Consider the following 18,445-nt stretch of genomic DNA (forward strand, 5'->3'; position numbering starts at 1 on the left):
ACACTCAAAAAGTGCCACGGGCAATTTTAACAAGTCTATTAAGAGGTTATGGTTTGGTCATCGGGTGTCAAATGTGTACTACCTGAAAAAGTCTTATTTGCTCGCCATGAGAGAGGCCAATAAACCGGTGGAAGTTGTTGGGGGGTTGGGGGAGGGGGTCTGGTGCCCTTTCCATGTAAATTTGATGCTAAAATGTTTTAGCAGAACATAATGTAGCCAATACCGAAGCATGTGTCAGGCTTGGCCTTGCAAACGCCACCAAACTCGCTCAGGCATCTTCACACCCTTAACTTTGTCTTGTTGGGGGGCAAAAAAAACAAAAGGTCAGCATCTGTTGAGTGTTTGAATGGAATGCAATGTGACACACATGCGCATGCAGTCACATCCCACTAAAGCAAAAGCGAATCCCTTCTTTATAATGTCATGCCTGCGTACACGCCGGCGTGCGCAGGCTTGCAAACATTAGCGTAAATCGAAATGGGGTTATCCGGTAACGCGTTGCGGTCGACGTGGGTGAAGAGATTACGTTTTTGACTTTTCAGAACATACCTAACAACAGATAAGCTTAAACCAGACTCCCCCTTTTTAGCGGAGAACTTGGCGGGTTCACTGTCAGACGGAGGCGGCTCAAGTGGCTCAAAATTGCACTCAAGAAAGCGCACGGCGCGTTCAGAGCAACGTGACTCAAGCAAAAGGAAAATACTTTGTCATTCATTATTCCAGGAAGAATCGAGGCATATTCAGTGAATAAAAAATAATGAAGCAATAAGATACGGGTGAATGACTTCTGATATCATTTTAACTCGAAGGCGAGTAAATTAAATCTTAATAAAATAACATCAGGCATGAGAAATGGAGCCCAGAGCACCTTGACAAACCAGCACAAATAGTTCACACGAGCAATAGCTCAAAGTGAAACGGGCAAATTGCTTTTATTGCCTCACAAAAATACTCAAGATAAAGTATGTTGAATTTTAACCACTCTTGCAGGTACAATTCATTCCAAAAGTAACTTTGGTCAATCGACTAACGACAACAGAGTAAATGTAGCCCGTTAGTAGTCGCCATGCTAAAGAGCTCTTGAAAACAACAATGCGCAGATTGTCATTGCGGTTTCTACGGCGATACTGGACTGACAATTTTGGTGGTCGACTATAATAGCGGTCCTCCGCGGAGACAGCTCGCAAGCTGTGAGCAGAAGAACTACTCCAGTTGACGTGGCGGAAACGTGCGCGACTCAAGCCAATCGCAGTCCTCCAAACATTGTTTTGCGAGTTGAATTAAACAGAATCCGCCAATGAATTAAAAAAGCAGCAGAAAAACAAAGTTATAGCAACATCTTGACCAAACGTACATCAAGCGAAACGCGCACTTCCGAATTTTGACGAGAGACGTTCCTTCCCTAGCGGTTTCTGCAGGCCGACGTGGAGGAGGAAGCTGTTGTCAACAAGCCAATGCAAGAAACCTGTTGAATCGTTTGAACAGGTGGCACCAGTGATCAAGTGGAAAGCATGAGTCGCTAATAATAACTAGCCGGCAGCCACCGGATGAAAGCGGCAATCGATCGTGTCATCTCTTGATCCGTCACATTTGCAAGTAGCAATGATGCTAACGCCGCATGTAAGATCCATCCATCCGTCCATCCATGCATCCATTTTCCACAAAAAAAAACGATTATCATGACATTTCTTCAAAACCTCAATGATCAGTTACATATTTGCATATTCTTATATTAAAGACATGTTTTTTTTGTAACTCGCTTGAATGTGTCTTACATTTGCTGAAAAAGGGTGTAAAGAGGGTCAAACTGTAATGATATCTGGGAATTCTGTGCAGCACTGGTGGTTTTCCAACCTATTAAGCAGCACTCTAGCAATATAAAATACTGAAGTACCACTTAGGCTGGAACGGTGAACTTGTGTTGACAAAGACCTTTCACCGAACTCAAGCTTTCACACCGCCCTTGAACGTGACAAAAACTCATTCGTTGTGCACAACCTGAATGAGACGGTTTGCTGCCTTCATCTTGACCTTGGCCTTGGTGACCGAGAACCCTTCCTATCCAACCCATTGTGGGGTGGTCTCTTCACATGTTAAAATCAACACAGTTCTTTGCCTCTTTGCTCTTTGCTCAGTGCTGGAATGCTTTGACACATTTTCACCAATTCACTGAAGTACCATAATGCTGTGTTTTATGAACAAGCGGGACACTTTCTCTGAAGACGCAACCTTGCCTCACTGTGAGGATATAAAGAACAAAGATGCGGTTTAAAAGAAGCGTACGCCTCGTGTGGAAGTTAACTGATGATTCAAAACATTCCTACGCTCGTTAAAAAAAAAAAAAAAAAAGTGTCTGTTGTATTTTGAAGATCTGAAAGGCGCTTCTCGTTTTCAATACAGCAAGTTCCCATTCAAGTCTTTTTTATTTTATTTTTTGCTCCTTCAAGCATGACTATTCACTAACTTGACACAAGCTTAATTTTTGGGTGAATAAAGCCTGCGAAAATTCTTGGCGTGGACAAGATGTGGCACCCTGCATATTATACGTAAACCAAAACCACAAAAACAAGGTCTTCAACCAGATTCGACAGTCTCAAGTCATGTGTCTGTGAGCCTGAATTTGTAATATGTGTCAAAGTTGATTGAAGGTGTACGTTTGTGTTGATTATGGAGCAGGGAAAAAAAATGTTTTGAAGCTCTCATACTCTCAAGTGGTACAGCGGTGTGGAAACCTATGATCTAGCACACATCCTCCTCTAACTATCATCATTTCTGAACCACTTGACAGTCTCAGGTGACGCAAAAGATACGCCGCGTGTCCCGAATACGTGACGGAAACTGAATCACTTCCGCACTAAAACACTTTAAATATTTAAATGCGCTACTCAGTGTGTGTGTGACGTGCAGTCTGTGAGTCCAAATTCCCTTCCAACAAAAACCGAGACCGTGAACACTAGAGCTCTCCTTCCCGCTCCAAAATCGCCACCGCCTCACCGTGGGTGCGTCGGGGAATACGCTCCGAGTGCACTGATTTGTAAACTCAGGACATTGTTCAAATGTGTCCTTCGGTTACTCAGGGTGACCCCAATCATGGAGAACCGGAGCCCGGTGTGTCAGCTAGTACAAGGAAAGCAAACAGTCGAAGCACGAGCTACTGATTATTGGCTGCGCTCAGAAATTAGCGTGAGCGTAGCGCTCTGCTTCCCGCAGCACACGAGGACGGCAAGACGTCCACTTGATCACGATGTTAAAATTTCTTTTTTAGTTGAAAATGGCTCACTTTGACCAGAATCCTTTGTCGCATTGTCGCCCAAGGTCCTATCTTAGTGAGTTCATGCACTTTCTTGTGGAAATGTAAGCTAGTTGCCATGACTACCACTGTCTTCTTCTTCTTCTTCTTCTAAACTGAAGATGAAGAACAAGAATTTCTGCCGGAAGTATACAAGTAAAAATACGGCAGCCATGGCAACGGTCATACCCTTTTCACAAGAAGGATTTATTCGTCTTACCAAGTGTTGATATAGTTGGGACTCGTCAATTCAGCCACTGCCAAAAGTGAGGGAACGTTGTACAGTCAGCCAGGGCATGACGAGAGAACACAAGCACAGAAACACAAGCCATATCGGGTCAAAATACGACATGCTGACTAGGGTAGAAAATTTAACAAAGCACGTCAAATGCCTGGATGTTTTTTCAGATCCTAAGATTTGAACATGTTTGCTCACCCCACGTAAAATGTGCCAAGAGAGCTCTGCCCGGTTGTCTAACCCCAAACGCCCCATCTCTTTCTCTCTTTATTTTCCTCCTCTCCTGCAGGACGAATGTCATAGGATGAACACTGCTGGTGGGGCGTATCTGTCTGGGCTGTCCTCTCTTCTGGCTGCGCTTGGGGCGCTGGCTGCCGTGTCCGCCCTCGCTCTGGCTCCTCTGTCCACCCTGGCCAATGTTGCCTCCGGGGCCGCCGATGTCATCCCCAGCACCGGGGTAGCGGGACGCCTCTCGACCATCTCCATGCCGTGCTCCAGCTTAGTCGCCGGGGTGCTCTACGGCTCTTTCTCCCTAAGGGAGCTTTTTCCCTCCAGGGCTCCGGGGTGTTCCTGGTCCCTGGAAAACCCGGATCCCACCAAGTATTCCCTCTACCTCCGCTACAACCGCCACCTTTCCATCTGCCGGACGCACTCCCCCATGCTGCTCTCCCTCGATCACCATTTGGCCAATCAAAGTTGTCCGCTTCACTTCGAGGCGGCCTCGGCTCGGGATCTGGAAGTCGTCGATCTCTGTAGGAGGCAATCCGACGTGGATGCTCCTTACTCGTTCCTGCAGTTCGATAAGAACTTTGTCCAACTATGTCTAAGCAGATATCCGTCCGCAGGCGAACCTCAGGTATCCAAGGATTTACTGGAGATGAGGCTGGTGGAGGTGTTACTCATCAACAATGAGAACTCAAGTCAGTTCACCTGCGGCGTGCTCTGCCGATGGTTTGAGGAATGCTTACGAACAGGCGACCAGAAGGGAGAGGACGTCCCCACACGGGATGGTTGCGGATTGACGCAAACGGGCTGCATATGTCCCAATCACAACATCATGCCACCTTCCATCCCGCTCGTACCCGAGACGCCTCACAGCTTCCGCAATGGGTCAATGGTTCCGGATGACTGCTGCGTGACGGAGCTGCATTCCAACGATGCGATCGCTATTGCGCCAAGAGACGTTCGACAAGGTAAGATGATGTTTTCAAGGAAAAAAAACCAAAAATATCTGTTTGCTCCGAACATAGAAAACTGCAACTGGGCCGATACAGCGCTTTTTCTACTGCCCCCCCCCCCAACATTATGTTCCTTTGTCACAAATACGGCTCATTTAGTCTGACCGCATTTTGCATGGTTTTGAGGATGGAAAACGGCCAATACTGTAAAACGTCGGACTGAATTTCCTCTCAGCCTGTACGCACGGCCATGTTTTTTTCTAAATGCAACGTTTGAATTTTGCATGATGGCCTTTAATGAAAATAATCAGCTCCAAGTGGACGCGGCAAGCCTTTCATCAAAAAGATTTGCTAATCAGGATTCCAGCCTTCTGATCTATATTTTAGATCACCCCGGTCCTTCCCTCATGGCCCCGGGGAAGCGTCGTTCCGAGCACTTTGGTTTACGCGCTGCATATTATTGTGTGCGCATGAATGTTTGCACGTGCGTGACAGTGTGTGCCGAACGGATTTTTGCAACGCTAGGACAAGATGATATTTGACAACCATGCGCATGCACATGGTCGTTCATACATCGGTGCGTCAAACAAGAGGAGCAGAGAGTCCTTTTATAAACACAGCACAAGGGGATTGACGTGCATGTGTGTCGCGGCGTCGTGTGTGCGCGCACGCTTCTGTATGTGTTTTCCCAACAGCCATAATTGGGAAATCCAACAGAATTGGATAATTGCCTAACAGAGTTATTGTACTGGAGCAAGACAGATGGAACAGTATGAGTCATTGGATGCATCGTCCAAAACACGCGCATGTTTATGTACCTTGCGGATTTTACCTTGCAGAGAGGAAGGTTATTTTCTACTTTCATTCAAAAGGAAGCTCTTTTTTTAATACATTTCCAATAAATTTGGCTGAGTAAGAGGCAAGGTGTACGAGAGGAAAAAATAATGTTTAAACTTGGCCTCATGCACGGTTGCCTTAGAGAGAGATAGTGAAAAAAAAAAAAATCAAAGGATGCCAAGTGTTCGGGTGATGTAAAGTCAAGCTTGAAAGCCGAGCTTGATTTTTTTTTTTTCTTTTTACCTTTAAAGGCATCGATCTCTCAGATGTGTTACAACAACTGGTCTCTCTGTAAGACATCAGCAGTAGCCAGGTGCTATTTTCGACAAAACGCGGTTGAGCTAAGCGCCCTCAGACAGACTACTAACACTGTACTTGACTTTTGCAGCAACATCGGAACATGGCAGGCATGAAGCCGGTAACTCGGTGATCACTCATTAGACCGACGGAGTACATTGGGGGAGACTTGGAAAAGGAGAAAAGTAATGTCAGCTGGACTGTCTGACAGCATGAACTGTGAATTGTACTCGTTAGGGATGGGCGAGGACCAGTACCTGCCTCATTTAAAGGGATCGGGTACTCGTTGAGGCAGCCGAACATCGATACTTCAGGCTCTCTCTCTCTCTTTCTCTCTATTTCACACACCCAAAGCATCACACAGTTCATCTTCTGGAACATTATTTCATTCCCGATAATCACAGCCCACAGATGTGTGGCATGCGTGTGTGTGCGTTTGTGTGCCAGCACAGACGAAACACGATTTTTTTTTTTTTTTGTGTGTTTTTCACACTGTACGCCGTGCAGGCATAACAGGACACCCAGGTGTTTTAATCCCCTAGTAAGCCTGCCCAACACACACCACCTGCACACCGACGGTGAATAATGGCTGTTCGTATGGCGTGCCTCTATCGATGAACATGAGTAATTGTTTCTCATCCGACACGCTAAAACAAATTAAATGAATGAAGGAAAAGCGCACGTGTCTCTGGCGGGTGACTCAGGCAGCGGGATTAGTATTCTGCGCTCGTGAGCGATGGGTTTCGCTCTGACCGGGACCAGCACTGAGCCTCTTTATGCTCACGGAAAAGGTCCTTCCACACACTGCGCTTTACTCGTGCGCGCGCACACACACGAAGCACCTCTCTGTGCATCGCTACGGTTGTGTCTACAGTTCAGCTTTGGCTGTATTTCATGTGCGGCGCAAGCCAACTTCCTGTTGAAGCAATTACAATGTCATTTGTCAAAAATCGCCCCATTCTTTATTTGCGACGGCTGCACTGGAGATGCAGGAGTATGCTCAGAATCCAAACGAGGTCATAAAATTAGAAACATGGGACAGTAAAAGGCAGTGAGAGTTTGACACTGCTGCAAACTGGTTTAGAGCACCTTGTGGTCTGCCTTGAGTGCATACAGGGAACAGGAAAAAAAAAAGGCGGACGCACCAGTAAGGGAAAAGAAGGGGGAGGGGGGAAAAAACAAAAGCACAACTTGCCTGGAAGCATCTAGACTTGGAGTTGTGTTAGAGTGCCTTGTTGGCCGTGAGTGTGCGCAAAACGCGGGGAGCAACGAGGAAGAGAGGAATAACGTGTGACTTGACAGCGAAGGTGTGTAATCGTTCGGGCCAATTGAGAGCGCCTCACGGCATAGAAATGACACGGTGGGGTGTATTCCAGCTCCAGTCGCCATGAAGTCGATATATATTCATGACGCAAACACGTGATGGACTTAAGATTGGATTGACAGTTGACATTTGCGCGAGTGTGGTTCCATACATGGAGCAGATACGCCCACAGTGTTCCAGAACGGAGCGAAGGGCTTGATTTGTCATGATTTGAAATTTGACAAGGTCTGCGGCATGTGAAATCTCCAAGACATTTATTTTGATTTTACAGGGACTTTTGGTGGTGTTCCTCAGGCGGATGGTGGCTCACGCGCCCGCAAATTTGTTCTGCAAATCAAATGTTTTTGTCTTAAGCTTCACGTCGCAGGCAACGCATACACATCAGCCTGATATTCATGCAAAATGACACACATGCCACCGGGGATTTGAATGGATGGAATTTGGAAGGGAATATATATATTTTTTTTTTATCTACTGTCACGCAAAGTGCACTCGAACAAGCAAACGGACACACGCACGCAGTAAACAGTAAAATGCAGACCCTCTGGGAGATAGCAGCACATCATGGGCACAGGTGCACTATGGGACGCAAGGCTATTTTCTACAGTTAATCGATCACACGAAGCCACTAGAGCTCGACAAGGAGTCAGCGGGCCGGAGTGTGATGTAGACAGTGTGTGTGTGTGTGTGTGTGTGTGTGTGTGTGTGTGTGTGTGTTTGGGAGAGAGAAAGTGTGCGTTGGGGGTCATACATCTCCCTTTTCCATTGCCATTCATTTGCTCTTCAACCACTCAGGAGTAGCCGGAGCCTCGTGAGCTATAGCGCGGCTCCCAAGCTAGTCTGTCATCCACTTCACGTGTACATACACTCGAGCCCTCTCCTGAGCCGAGCATGCGTGGGAGCGCTCGGGAGATGAGCTAATTTGGCCCACTGGGGCCTTTATCAGCCATCTCCCAGCGCCGGACTTCTATCTTCCCTCGCTGACATGTCACTCCAAATCCCAGACTTCTGCTTTCCATCTTCGAGGTCCTATCTCGGCTGCCGTGCTGTCGCTCACCTTTCGACGTCATACAATTTTCATGAGGGCATCGGAACGATCAAATTCTGAATCTCATCCTCGCTCCTCAAGCATTGCAAATCTCAACTCAGCTCAACTGGATATGCGGAGCACTTGAAAACAACCACCGCTGTTTACAAAGTGCCGGACATGGTGCAAAAATAATTCATCCAACAAACAATAAATGAAAAAATATATAAAGTGACCTTCCATCTTAACTTACACCGTGTGACGCTTTGGCCCAAAGCCTCAACGGAATTTAACTCGAATGACACACTGCCAAAAAATAAGCAAATGTAACAAGAGTGCATTGAAGGTGCTTTGCGGATGATTGTTGCGCTGGATGTAATTTAGCTGACTACGGGCGAGAGGCGGCCGTACGCTCTGAACTGATCACACACCGATTTGATGAAACTCAATTCCTGACTAATCTCTATTTGGCGTAAACATCCCCAAGTGAAACTGTGACTTTCGTTCACATAAACGTCTGCAAATATTCTGTCTTCTCCTGCTGCTAACATGAGCGACCATCATGACGACGTATTACCAATTTTCCAAATGTATCTAACGCTGTTGCCAATCTTCCTCGCCGAGCTCACCCCATACCTACATTTTAATTCACCTCCGTATCCCGTTTAATCTTGCGAGCCGCCAATAAATCAGCCAACGATGAGCCGTCACTGCGTTCAGTCGGGTCGGTGACTCGCCGTGATCACTTCATTGAACGTTCGCGTGATGAAATGACGGGGGAAAGACGAATTAACATGGAAGTGGAACAAGTCAACATATGACATGATGATGGTCATTTGAAATTCCCCGAGACCAGCCACGCGACGATGAGTAGGCCACCTGGGTCCACAGCAATGCTAGCGTACGCAAATGCACATGTTAATCCGTAGCATCCACTGCAGCGTGTGCAATCAGACATGTGAGAAGGTGCCTCGGAATTGTGCGAGACAGTCGACACTGGCAGCAAAATGGCCATTTGAGTGGAATGACGATCGCGGTTGACATGTTGGTGTTCTCAGAATCATTTCATTTTGTGGTCCCTCCACCGCTTAGACGGGCATATTTGCGAAATTACAATCGGATGAATGAATTCAAGTGCAAATGATTGAGTTGTGTGTTTATGAGCTCAACATTTAATATGAATGCAGTCATTTATCAAGTGCGGCACCTGCCGACAGTTTCCCCCAAATTTGTCCTTGACATTCAAGTGTCGTCCTGCGCGTCCCCCCCTCACCCCGGCCTCATGAAAAGTCTCCCAGGGAGCTCATTTGTGGCATGACGTGAAGGAGAATCTGTTTGGCACACACGGCCTTGCGTGATAGACAAGGGCTATTTATCCTAATCCAGGGAGGCAAAGCGTCACAAAACACACTTGGAAACGCCTGCACGTCGACGCCGCAAAGAAGGTTTTGTATTCCACAATAACCGCCAGCCATGAAGCGTGACCGTGTATTGTTTTCCTGCCGTTTCTCTCGCCCTTGCTTTTGGTGCTTCCTCGCTCGAAAAGCCGCTCGCGAACACACACGGCTGAACCGGGCCGCGTCGATTATTTACATGTCATGTCACCTTGTGCGGCCGCACATATCGCGCGTGCCAAAAAACGCCCCCGGCATTGCACAGAATTTGTTGGACGCCGAGAGCAAAAATGCAGAGAGCATCCCGGGAATGGAGGCATGTGTGTTTTCGCAGGCCCACGTGTGCCACTAGACTGCGACTAATGAAGCCGCCCTCCCTCCTCCGTCCTTCTTCGACAATGACGGCGCAGAGCCGTCCACTCCGTGACAGTCACTGGCGTCCTTGCTCAGTCAAACTCACTCGAAAACAAGTGACTCCCTTCTCTCGCTGGCTCTTTCCCGCCTCTCGTTCTCGTTTTGTCAGCGCGTATTAGCATCAGCAGCCGGTGTGTGGCAATTAAATATATCCCAGGGCAAAGAAGCCCAATTTAGAAATCATTACAAGACGAGGAAATCGTATCCCTTGAGTTTAGCGGAAACACATGAGATGGCTGGCGCGTGGGTGACCGCGTTGGCGGGTGGCTACGCGTCTTCCTCGCCTCCCAAAGCTTTCAGACATTTCCACTCAGCCGTGTCTTCCCGCTTCCACGATACGTCTCCCGCAGTGCTGTGAAAAGCTCCCCGTCCCTCCTTCCTCTATGCCGCTTTCCCAACTTGAGACGAAAGCATCTTCATGGTCACGTCGCGGGCCGGTGGAGGTGAGACGACTTGTTTTTTTTTTTTTTGTGTTTTTGCGTCTTCATTCGAAACGGGATGAGCATGAGGGTTATGCGTGTGAAAGGAATGATATGAATATGAAAATGCTGCGCCGGGCTTTTAACAGCACTTGAAAACCACCCTTTGCTGCCCTTCCCTGCATGCCCTTGCACGTTTTACCACTGATTTCACTGCATCATCGGAAAGCCCGGATTGGGGCGGTCTTCTGACCACCGACTCGTCCCGATGGCCTAGAACGTGAGGTCTTGCATTCGCCATTATCTCATCTCTTATGGTCTGCCAACGAGCAATACGATCAAAGTTCACGATGCATGTCAAACGACAAGTCACCAGAATCTCTTGAAATTATTTTCAAGTGTCATCAACTGATCGCTGGATGAACCCTAATTCATCAACCTCTCCATGGGGATGTTGCACGTTAAAATTCAGTCGACGGCTCTTGGAATGTTAACGCCAATGGTTTTTAATCTTTCCTGCCAAACTTCGATTACGGGCGTTAGTACACAGTCTTGCGATGTATCAACCATTCAGGCCCTCCACAATAGCAATCGCGGATATCAAACAAGATCACACACAAAATAGAATTTATATGTGCACGTGCTCACACACACACGCGCACACACACTGCTCCCAAATGGATGCAAAGGTTTTTGGAGTTGGTATCGATCAATACTCGTCAGCATGTCCTCTACGACAAGCTCTCTGTCCCTGAAAGCACTGCAGCAAGCTTGTCAGAAAGAGAGACGGAGAAAAGAGAGAGAGAGAGAGAGAAAGAAATTCGGTGTACGGGTGAAAGCAGTACAGCGGGTCACACATGGACAAACAACCAATTTGTGCTCACACCTCAGGACCATTTAGAGTTTTCCATTGACCTGCCGTGCATGTTTTTGGAATGTGGGAGGAAACCGGAGTACCCGGAGAAAACCCACGCAGGCACGGCGTGAACATGCAAACTGCACACAGGAAGTCCGGAGGCGGAATCGAACCCTGCACCTCTGCACTGTGAGGCCGGCATGCCATATGCTTCTACAAAGACATATTTTTTGCTACCTCTCTGTCCAGACAGAGATATTCAATATTTCATCTGTCACCCTGACATTTGACCCAATAGTACGGCAAACAAACCATCCCTCAAATTGACTTTTTTTATTTTTATTTTCGTTATTCAGAGGTACACGACGCCATGCAAGTTTTTTTGGTTTCTTTCTGACTTCCGGGTTGAGTGAACGCTGGCGCGTTTGGCTGCCGCTGCTCAACCCGTATTGAATTATATTTTATTGTTTTTGTTATTGTAAAGTGTCCTTGGGTGTCTTGAAAGGCGCTTATAAATAAAATGTATTACTATTATTATTATTATTATTATTATAAGACTGCAAAGGCAGGTTAGTTGGTGGGAAAATCCTTCAAGAAAACTGATTTGGGTGCTTAATTTATTTATTTCCCCCAATTCCAATTCTTGATGAGATCACGTTGAATATTATCTTTGCTTTTTAAAAAATATTTCCAAACTATTTCTGTTGCTTCTTCTTCTTCCGCAAACGCTATGGAAGATTACGAGCAAGGGCGGAATTGCTGCAAGTGAAGGGCGAGCCTGATGATAATGATGAAGTATTGAGCCACCCGGCGAACGGGAGCCCAGATCTGCCTGGAGCAAATTCCCCTCACGCTGGCAATGAATCAAAGAGGTGGCAAAGCAATGTTTCTCTTCACAGCACTTTAGCAAAGGCATCATTCACAAAGGACGCGGCAAAAGGCAGAAAGAGCGGCAAATCTTTGCCGCATTAGAGAAAATAAGAACATCGAGAGCGGAAATGATTTGAAAATGCATCAATTTATAAGTTGACCGCAGTGACTCGTCAGTGTGTGTTTTGGTGATGAGCACAACGGCCTTTAATATTGACTTGACAATAGCAAGGCCCCAGCGAAAACTCCGACAAGTTGCTCAACTCGCCAGAAAAAAAACAAAAACAAAAAACAATGACATAAGACTGAATGTATTTCCTCTCCATTTCCAACCTCGATTTTAACATTCACGGCAAGTCATTATTCTGTCACCAAGACCGAAGGGTGTGTGTGTGTGTGTGTGTGTGTGTGTGTGTGTGTTGCTGAGGAAGGTATTTAATGGACGGACTGAGGCATGAGTGCAAAGATTTTTTTTTTTAGTTTGTCATTTGTGTTGCTCTGTCATGGAAAGTTCACCTCCGGAATGTTGCACAAGCACACGTCCTGGCGCGCCTGTAATTTGCTCTCATGGAAGGTGAGGCAGGCTCCTCTTTTGTTCACACAATTTTCCTTTGACGCCGTCAGATTTGTGTTTTTTTCTCCCCAAGAATAATTTGCGCATCCAAGTTGACGTGTTTTGTTAGGGCCAGTTTTTGGTCCGAGCGAATGAAGGGCTTCTTTGTGTATTGTTTTGAAGAGAAGGAAATTGCCGGCGTTCATCCGCATGTATGTTTTAATATCACACGAGCACACAGTGACAGGCATTTAAACCTTTGATGGATTCATAGACACAATCACTTAGCAGTCAATAAATGCTTTCGGGAGTTCCCTGCTGGCTTCGGGATACCTCCCTAGACATAAATGTGTGTGCCTGCGCGTGCCCGTGCGTAAGAGGGAACATCTAACAGGCCTCATGGGTCAAACTGTCGCCGCAAAGATGGCTAAGCAGTTGGCTGGCCAGCAGGAAATCAATGTAAAGTGATGAGGAGGCTGTGCGCGTGCGTGTGTGCGTGCGTGCGTCCGCGTGCGCACCTGAATTACATTGCATTTCCGAACAACCACCTTATTGAGACAACGGTACGGGCCATGATTGACGGCAATAGAAATTATATTGCCAACGCACTGCAATCGGAAACACTTGTCACAAATTGTACAATGTTGAAAGGTTCAGCAGGGTGCCCATTAGGAGCCACTTTATGTTTCTTAAAAAAAAACAAAAAACATGCAATGTGAAGTCAGAGCTATTTCTCTAAGTGTACAACGGGTGTTTGACGATAATTGCTGAACGCGAGCAAAGCCGATGAAGTACTCAGTTGTGCAGACGTAGCATTAAACTCTTTGACTCAATTTCCTGACATTTTGGGCACGCCAGCTCACAGTACTTTCACCTGAATGACACATGTTCCGTTCTGAGCTTTCGAGTGCCATGTTGTCGCGGCGTAGAAAAGCCTTGAGTCGATCCGATGGGATGGCAGCCGCCGGAGGATTTAAGCGGAGATATTTTTTCGGTTTAAACATACTTACAACCAAATGACAACCAAATGGCATCTTAACGATGGCCGTGAAATATGCTAGCATGCATGCACGCTAGCGTATGTTTTAAAAAGGCAGCGGGAGCAAAACTGAGTCTGGTTGTCTTTCATTGAAGTATTTAACAATGTACTCGCATTATTTTTTTTGATCAATCCTCATCCTCAAATCCATCAAATATTTTCCACAAGCGCCGCTGACGAATAGTACAACAATCTCAGTCCATGCCAATGCATAATGGAGAGGTGGGAAGGCATTGGAGGGCCAGGGGTCAGTCTCATCCACATGGCGGCTCCATTGTTCAGGCTAAAAGGTCAGGCTGGATTTTAAGCCATCTGCATGAGCCCCGAGGTGATGTTTGGTGGAAATGATAAGACTCGGGAGCTGCTGGATCCAATGGTAATGTTTTTTTTTTTTTCGCCTTGAGAAGAGTGAAGAGGTTGGAGCCCAGTAACGCTTCTCAACTAGTGAACCCTGGTCGTTTAAACGAGCCCCAGCGGTCCTCATTACCCTCTCTCCCTCGGCACTCTCGTGAGCGCAGATGCACTCTGACGCACTCATGACGCCCTCATAGATAGAAAGGAGAAGCACTTGCGTGGACGCAGCTGTTGTATCTGGCGATGTGGAAAGCAAAACGCTAGTTTGCCATCGTTTACGAAAGCAGCTGTCCGGTCTTTTATCCGCGTGACAAGGGTTCATTACCGATGAAGCTCAGACAGCCCAAAGGGTGGAAACGGTGAGAGTCCAAAGCGCTCGGAGCCCATTTTAAGCTGCCAGTGCAGCGTTGTCATACTGTCCGCGATGACCGCACTGATCACAATCGGTCAAGTTTCCGTTTTGGTCCTTCAAGCACATTTCGTACGAGCGCAATATGATTTCGTACCATATTCAATCTCCAAGCAGTCTTTGGCTTGCGTTCACAGGATTCGTCGGAGGATGATCAGCACATCGGGGGTGTCGACCGCAGGCTGCGGTGTAGCTATGCGCTGCGGCTCCAAACAAACTCACGCTGACAGGTCCTTTGCGGAATAGAAGGGAGGCCCTCAAAGCATGATGAGGTCCATCTTGGGGCTAATCTTGCTTTTCATTCTATTACGCGTTTCATGTCACGCTCCAGCAGAGCAGCGGTGGCGCCGAATGTATGCCTGCTGCGACGCTGCTTGTGTTGATCTTCTTTTCTTTGGTGTTGAAGCACCAGTTGAAGCATTCGACTGGAATGGTGCTCCGTGATCAGTCAGCCGATGATGTGAGGTCACATCTGCCATCAAACATACAGTAGGTAGACCGAAAGAGACACCGAAAATAACAGGAGCTCCTGTTTTCCTTTCTTCGGTCAAGGCGATGTGAACGAGATGGACAAAAATAGCATGCGAGTCATGGCTGCGTATGCACTGCATGTTATCGCTGTCGGTTATGTCCTAAATATACTCGGTACACCAATGGCTCAATGAATAACCGAACCAACTAGAAGATCGTAGCGGAACAGTTTGGCATCTTTTTGAAGTGATTTGAGAAGTGATTTCTCAAGTGGAAGGAGGACGATGTTGCGCCAAGAACTGATGCTGGCAGCGACAGAGGATTTAGAAAGAGAGGTGAGCTGTTACGGGGATGGTCACGGGGGACCGATTGAGGCCGGTCCGAAAGAGAAAACGCCACGGTGGAAACGTGAAATACTGATGTCAACCACGGCGAGTGCAAAGAGTGACTCACGGTGACAATGTCAAGTTGTGGGTCACATAAGAACGGCTTTTATTTGGGAGGACGATTCTCAGTTTGGTCATAATGTGCATTTCATCTCTGCCTGTTCCAAGGTCATTTTTTTTCCCCCCTCGCTTTTCATTCATGCGTCAATTTGATCCCTTCAAGATAACGATGGGACGTACGACACTGGTGAGTCACTAAACGATGCTCTCCGGGAACATTGAGGAAGAAGCCTGCAGCGAGCTAACAACATGTAAAAGTGCTGTGAGCACTTTTCGGGATGCGCCGTAGCACGTTCCAGGTTCGACGATGCTTCTGCCGCGGCGGTGTTGGTCCGAGTATGTCGGGTGCTCTCCACCGCGAGTCATCTCCCGTGATTTTCGAAAAACCCATTTTGCAGCAATGGCTTGAGTGCATGTGCGGCATGTTCCGCGGGAGTGACAAGTCGCTGATCGACGGGGCAATTTGCTTTATCTGCCACCATTCCTATCTGCGATATAGGTGCCTTCGAGCGTATCGCGTACTCTACAGTAGTCATTCTGTATCTCTGCGGTACAGCAGTGCATATTTATTCAAAACGACCACAAAGTGCAAACAATGTTCCCCCGCCACTGTACCTCAGTTGCGCTAGCAAAGTCGCAGTCGAACATATGTGTGGCGTCGCGGTCAGCGTTGAACATGAAGACGTAATAAGGTCAAGAAGTCATTTTGATGAACAGTCACTTCCAAACCCGGGGCGCTCTCAAAAAACTGTGGAAGCACGTCGACGTCCTCCCTGGCTGTTCAAATTCCCACAGCGTCTCTCAAGCTGATACGCATTAGCTACTCTTTGTGCAGCGCTTCCTTCCTTCTGCGTGACCGCTCGCGATTAGCCTCGTCGGACTGACTGCTCTCTGCGATTTACCGAGGTGCATGTTCAACATGTTTTCTCTCTCTTGGAGCAAATTACCTGGAACCATTTTGTCGCAGGGTAGGAGAAGTAAAGAGTGGTTGTCGACATGGTACAGCTGAAGTGATGCAGGCTCTTGTAAAGCGCTGGATTGTTCTCACCTTGGGCTATTTAAGTGGGTTCATTTGCTGCGTATGGACAACTGCACACTGTGCAAAAGTGAAGACGCGTTACTTCAGGGCCCTTTGGAATTTACGAGTCACTTGCGGGGCAGATTTGAATCCCGTGGTATGAGTAGGGTGATTTAAAAACTTTTTTTTTGAGGAAAATGAAGATCTGTAATGAATACATGAGAAATCCATCCAACATTTTGAGTTGGTCTAATATCCCACGCCTGTGAAAGCACTGCAAGGCAAAATTAAACTGCTCAGCCAAGTGGATCATTTAAAAAAAATAAAAAATAGCATGTCTATGAGTGCTGAAATGATTTCCTCAAAACGTGTGCCGACCCTTATTTTGACTCGGTGCTGTGCGACTACAGCGTCTGATAACAACAATCAGTGTTCAAGTGTCGCATAAGCTTGTCTTCCACCCCTTCCTACCGAGCGCTGAACCAAAATCTGGGGAATGTACAGCCTCCTCTTGTGCTTCTGTGATATGAATTATGCAAAAAAAACATCCAGTCTCAGGAGTAGTTTTGGCCTGTGAGCTAAATCGCCATGAATACAAGCAATCAGTTTGTCTGTTTGTGTAGGAATTGTATCACGGATGCATTTTAGTCTGCTGACAGGAGAGGCGACTTGCGTTTGTTGAATACTAAAAAACGTGGTCACGCATGAACGAGTATATGTGAGCAAAATCGCAAGAGCATGCCCACTGACACGCACAGTCTCGCGGGATCCATGCCAGACATTTTGCTGCTACGCTTCATGTTTGTGCCGTCGACTGGGCTCAAAAGGCACACTGCAACAACGTCGGCTGCAACTAAAAATGCTAAAGTGAAACGATTCAAATCCAAACAGACTCCAAAATGAACGGAGAGCTTCCTCCCACCGGCCGAGAGCGACCATCGAACTGATGTGTTCACCTTCATACCGGACACATGGAGCAGCTTGAGAGTGGGCAACGGTTTACAATCCCTCCCCAAGACTTGCTGTCACTGGCATCTCTTAAATTCCTTCCTAGCGTCCAGATGATCATGTTTCTATAGCAACACCATCTTCCTGCACAGGGAAACCTGAGCAGAAATTTGTCTTTTTTTTGTGTACTTTTGTGTGTGGCTCTATCACATCTCCTTCCTAGCGTCCAGATGATCATGTTGCTATAGCAACACCATCTTCCTGCACAAGTAAACCTGAGCAGAAATCTGTCTTTTTTTGTGTACTTTTGTGTGTGGCTCTATCACATATTTCCACATCATTGTTGTCCTCAAAAGTGGGTTGTGCTTCTGATGACTCCACTGCCTGGACAGAAGCTGGGGCGAAATAGGACGATAGCTGAGCCTGCTAGGTGCCAGTCTTAAGATTTTAATGTCGCTCTTCTTTTCATCCCTGTCAGAAGAAAAGTCGAAATCTTCTCTGCAAGTGGCAACGTTTGTCCAACCTCGATTTCAACATTCCATAAGAAAATGCTTGCTGATGACCCGCCACTACTGTCCTATACTGATGCTCGCTGTTCATCAATATCCTCAACTCCTTTTTAAATAATTAAAGCACTGCCTGCCAGTGGGTTTATTGGGCAGACTGACATCTACTTTGCCAAGTCAGAAAAAAAGAGTTGAAGCCTTGAAAAAGATCTCATAAGAGAAAGCCAAACAGGTGGAGACGGGGGCAACTAAGAAACCGAGGCGAAATGAAACAAAATCAATTTGGCTTCGGGAAGTGTAGCAAGGCTTGTGAGGATCATTGCGTCCATATGTGATTGCGTATGCGTCAAAGGGAGGCGAGAAAAGTACACAGGCAGCCCGCGGGGTTGAGAAAACTCGATTCGGAATCCATTTTGAAAGCACACAAATGTCCTTGAGGTCCGCGCAGCCGGGGAGAAACTGTCCTGCACCAATCTCATTCGACTTCTCTTCTCATATCTGCTTTGGAGCCGGCGAGGGGGGAGGGAGAGTGGTAAGCAAGAGGGGGAGTGGGTCTAT

At 47.0% G+C, this 18,445-nt stretch overlaps 1 protein-coding gene across 9 annotated transcripts in view; it reads left to right on the plus strand.

Moving 5' to 3' along the window:
• Positions 1-18,445, plus strand: part of adgrb2 (adhesion G protein-coupled receptor B2) — a 158,497-nt gene that overhangs the window by 53,144 nt on the left and 86,908 nt on the right. For all 9 annotated transcript variants that reach the window (XM_019875596.1, XM_019875597.1, XM_019875598.1 and 6 more), the window contains exon 2: positions 3,817-4,720. In XM_019875596.1, coding sequence (XP_019731155.1) covers positions 3,817-4,720 — 904 coding nt within the window. The remainder of the gene's footprint in view (positions 1-3,816; positions 4,721-18,445) is intronic.

The sequence above is a fragment of the Hippocampus comes genome, unplaced genomic scaffold (genome assembly GCF_001891065.2).
Source record: "Hippocampus comes isolate QL1 unplaced genomic scaffold, H_comes_QL1_v1.1 scaffold12, whole genome shotgun sequence".
NCBI classification, from domain to species: domain Eukaryota; kingdom Metazoa; phylum Chordata; class Actinopteri; order Syngnathiformes; family Syngnathidae; genus Hippocampus; species Hippocampus comes.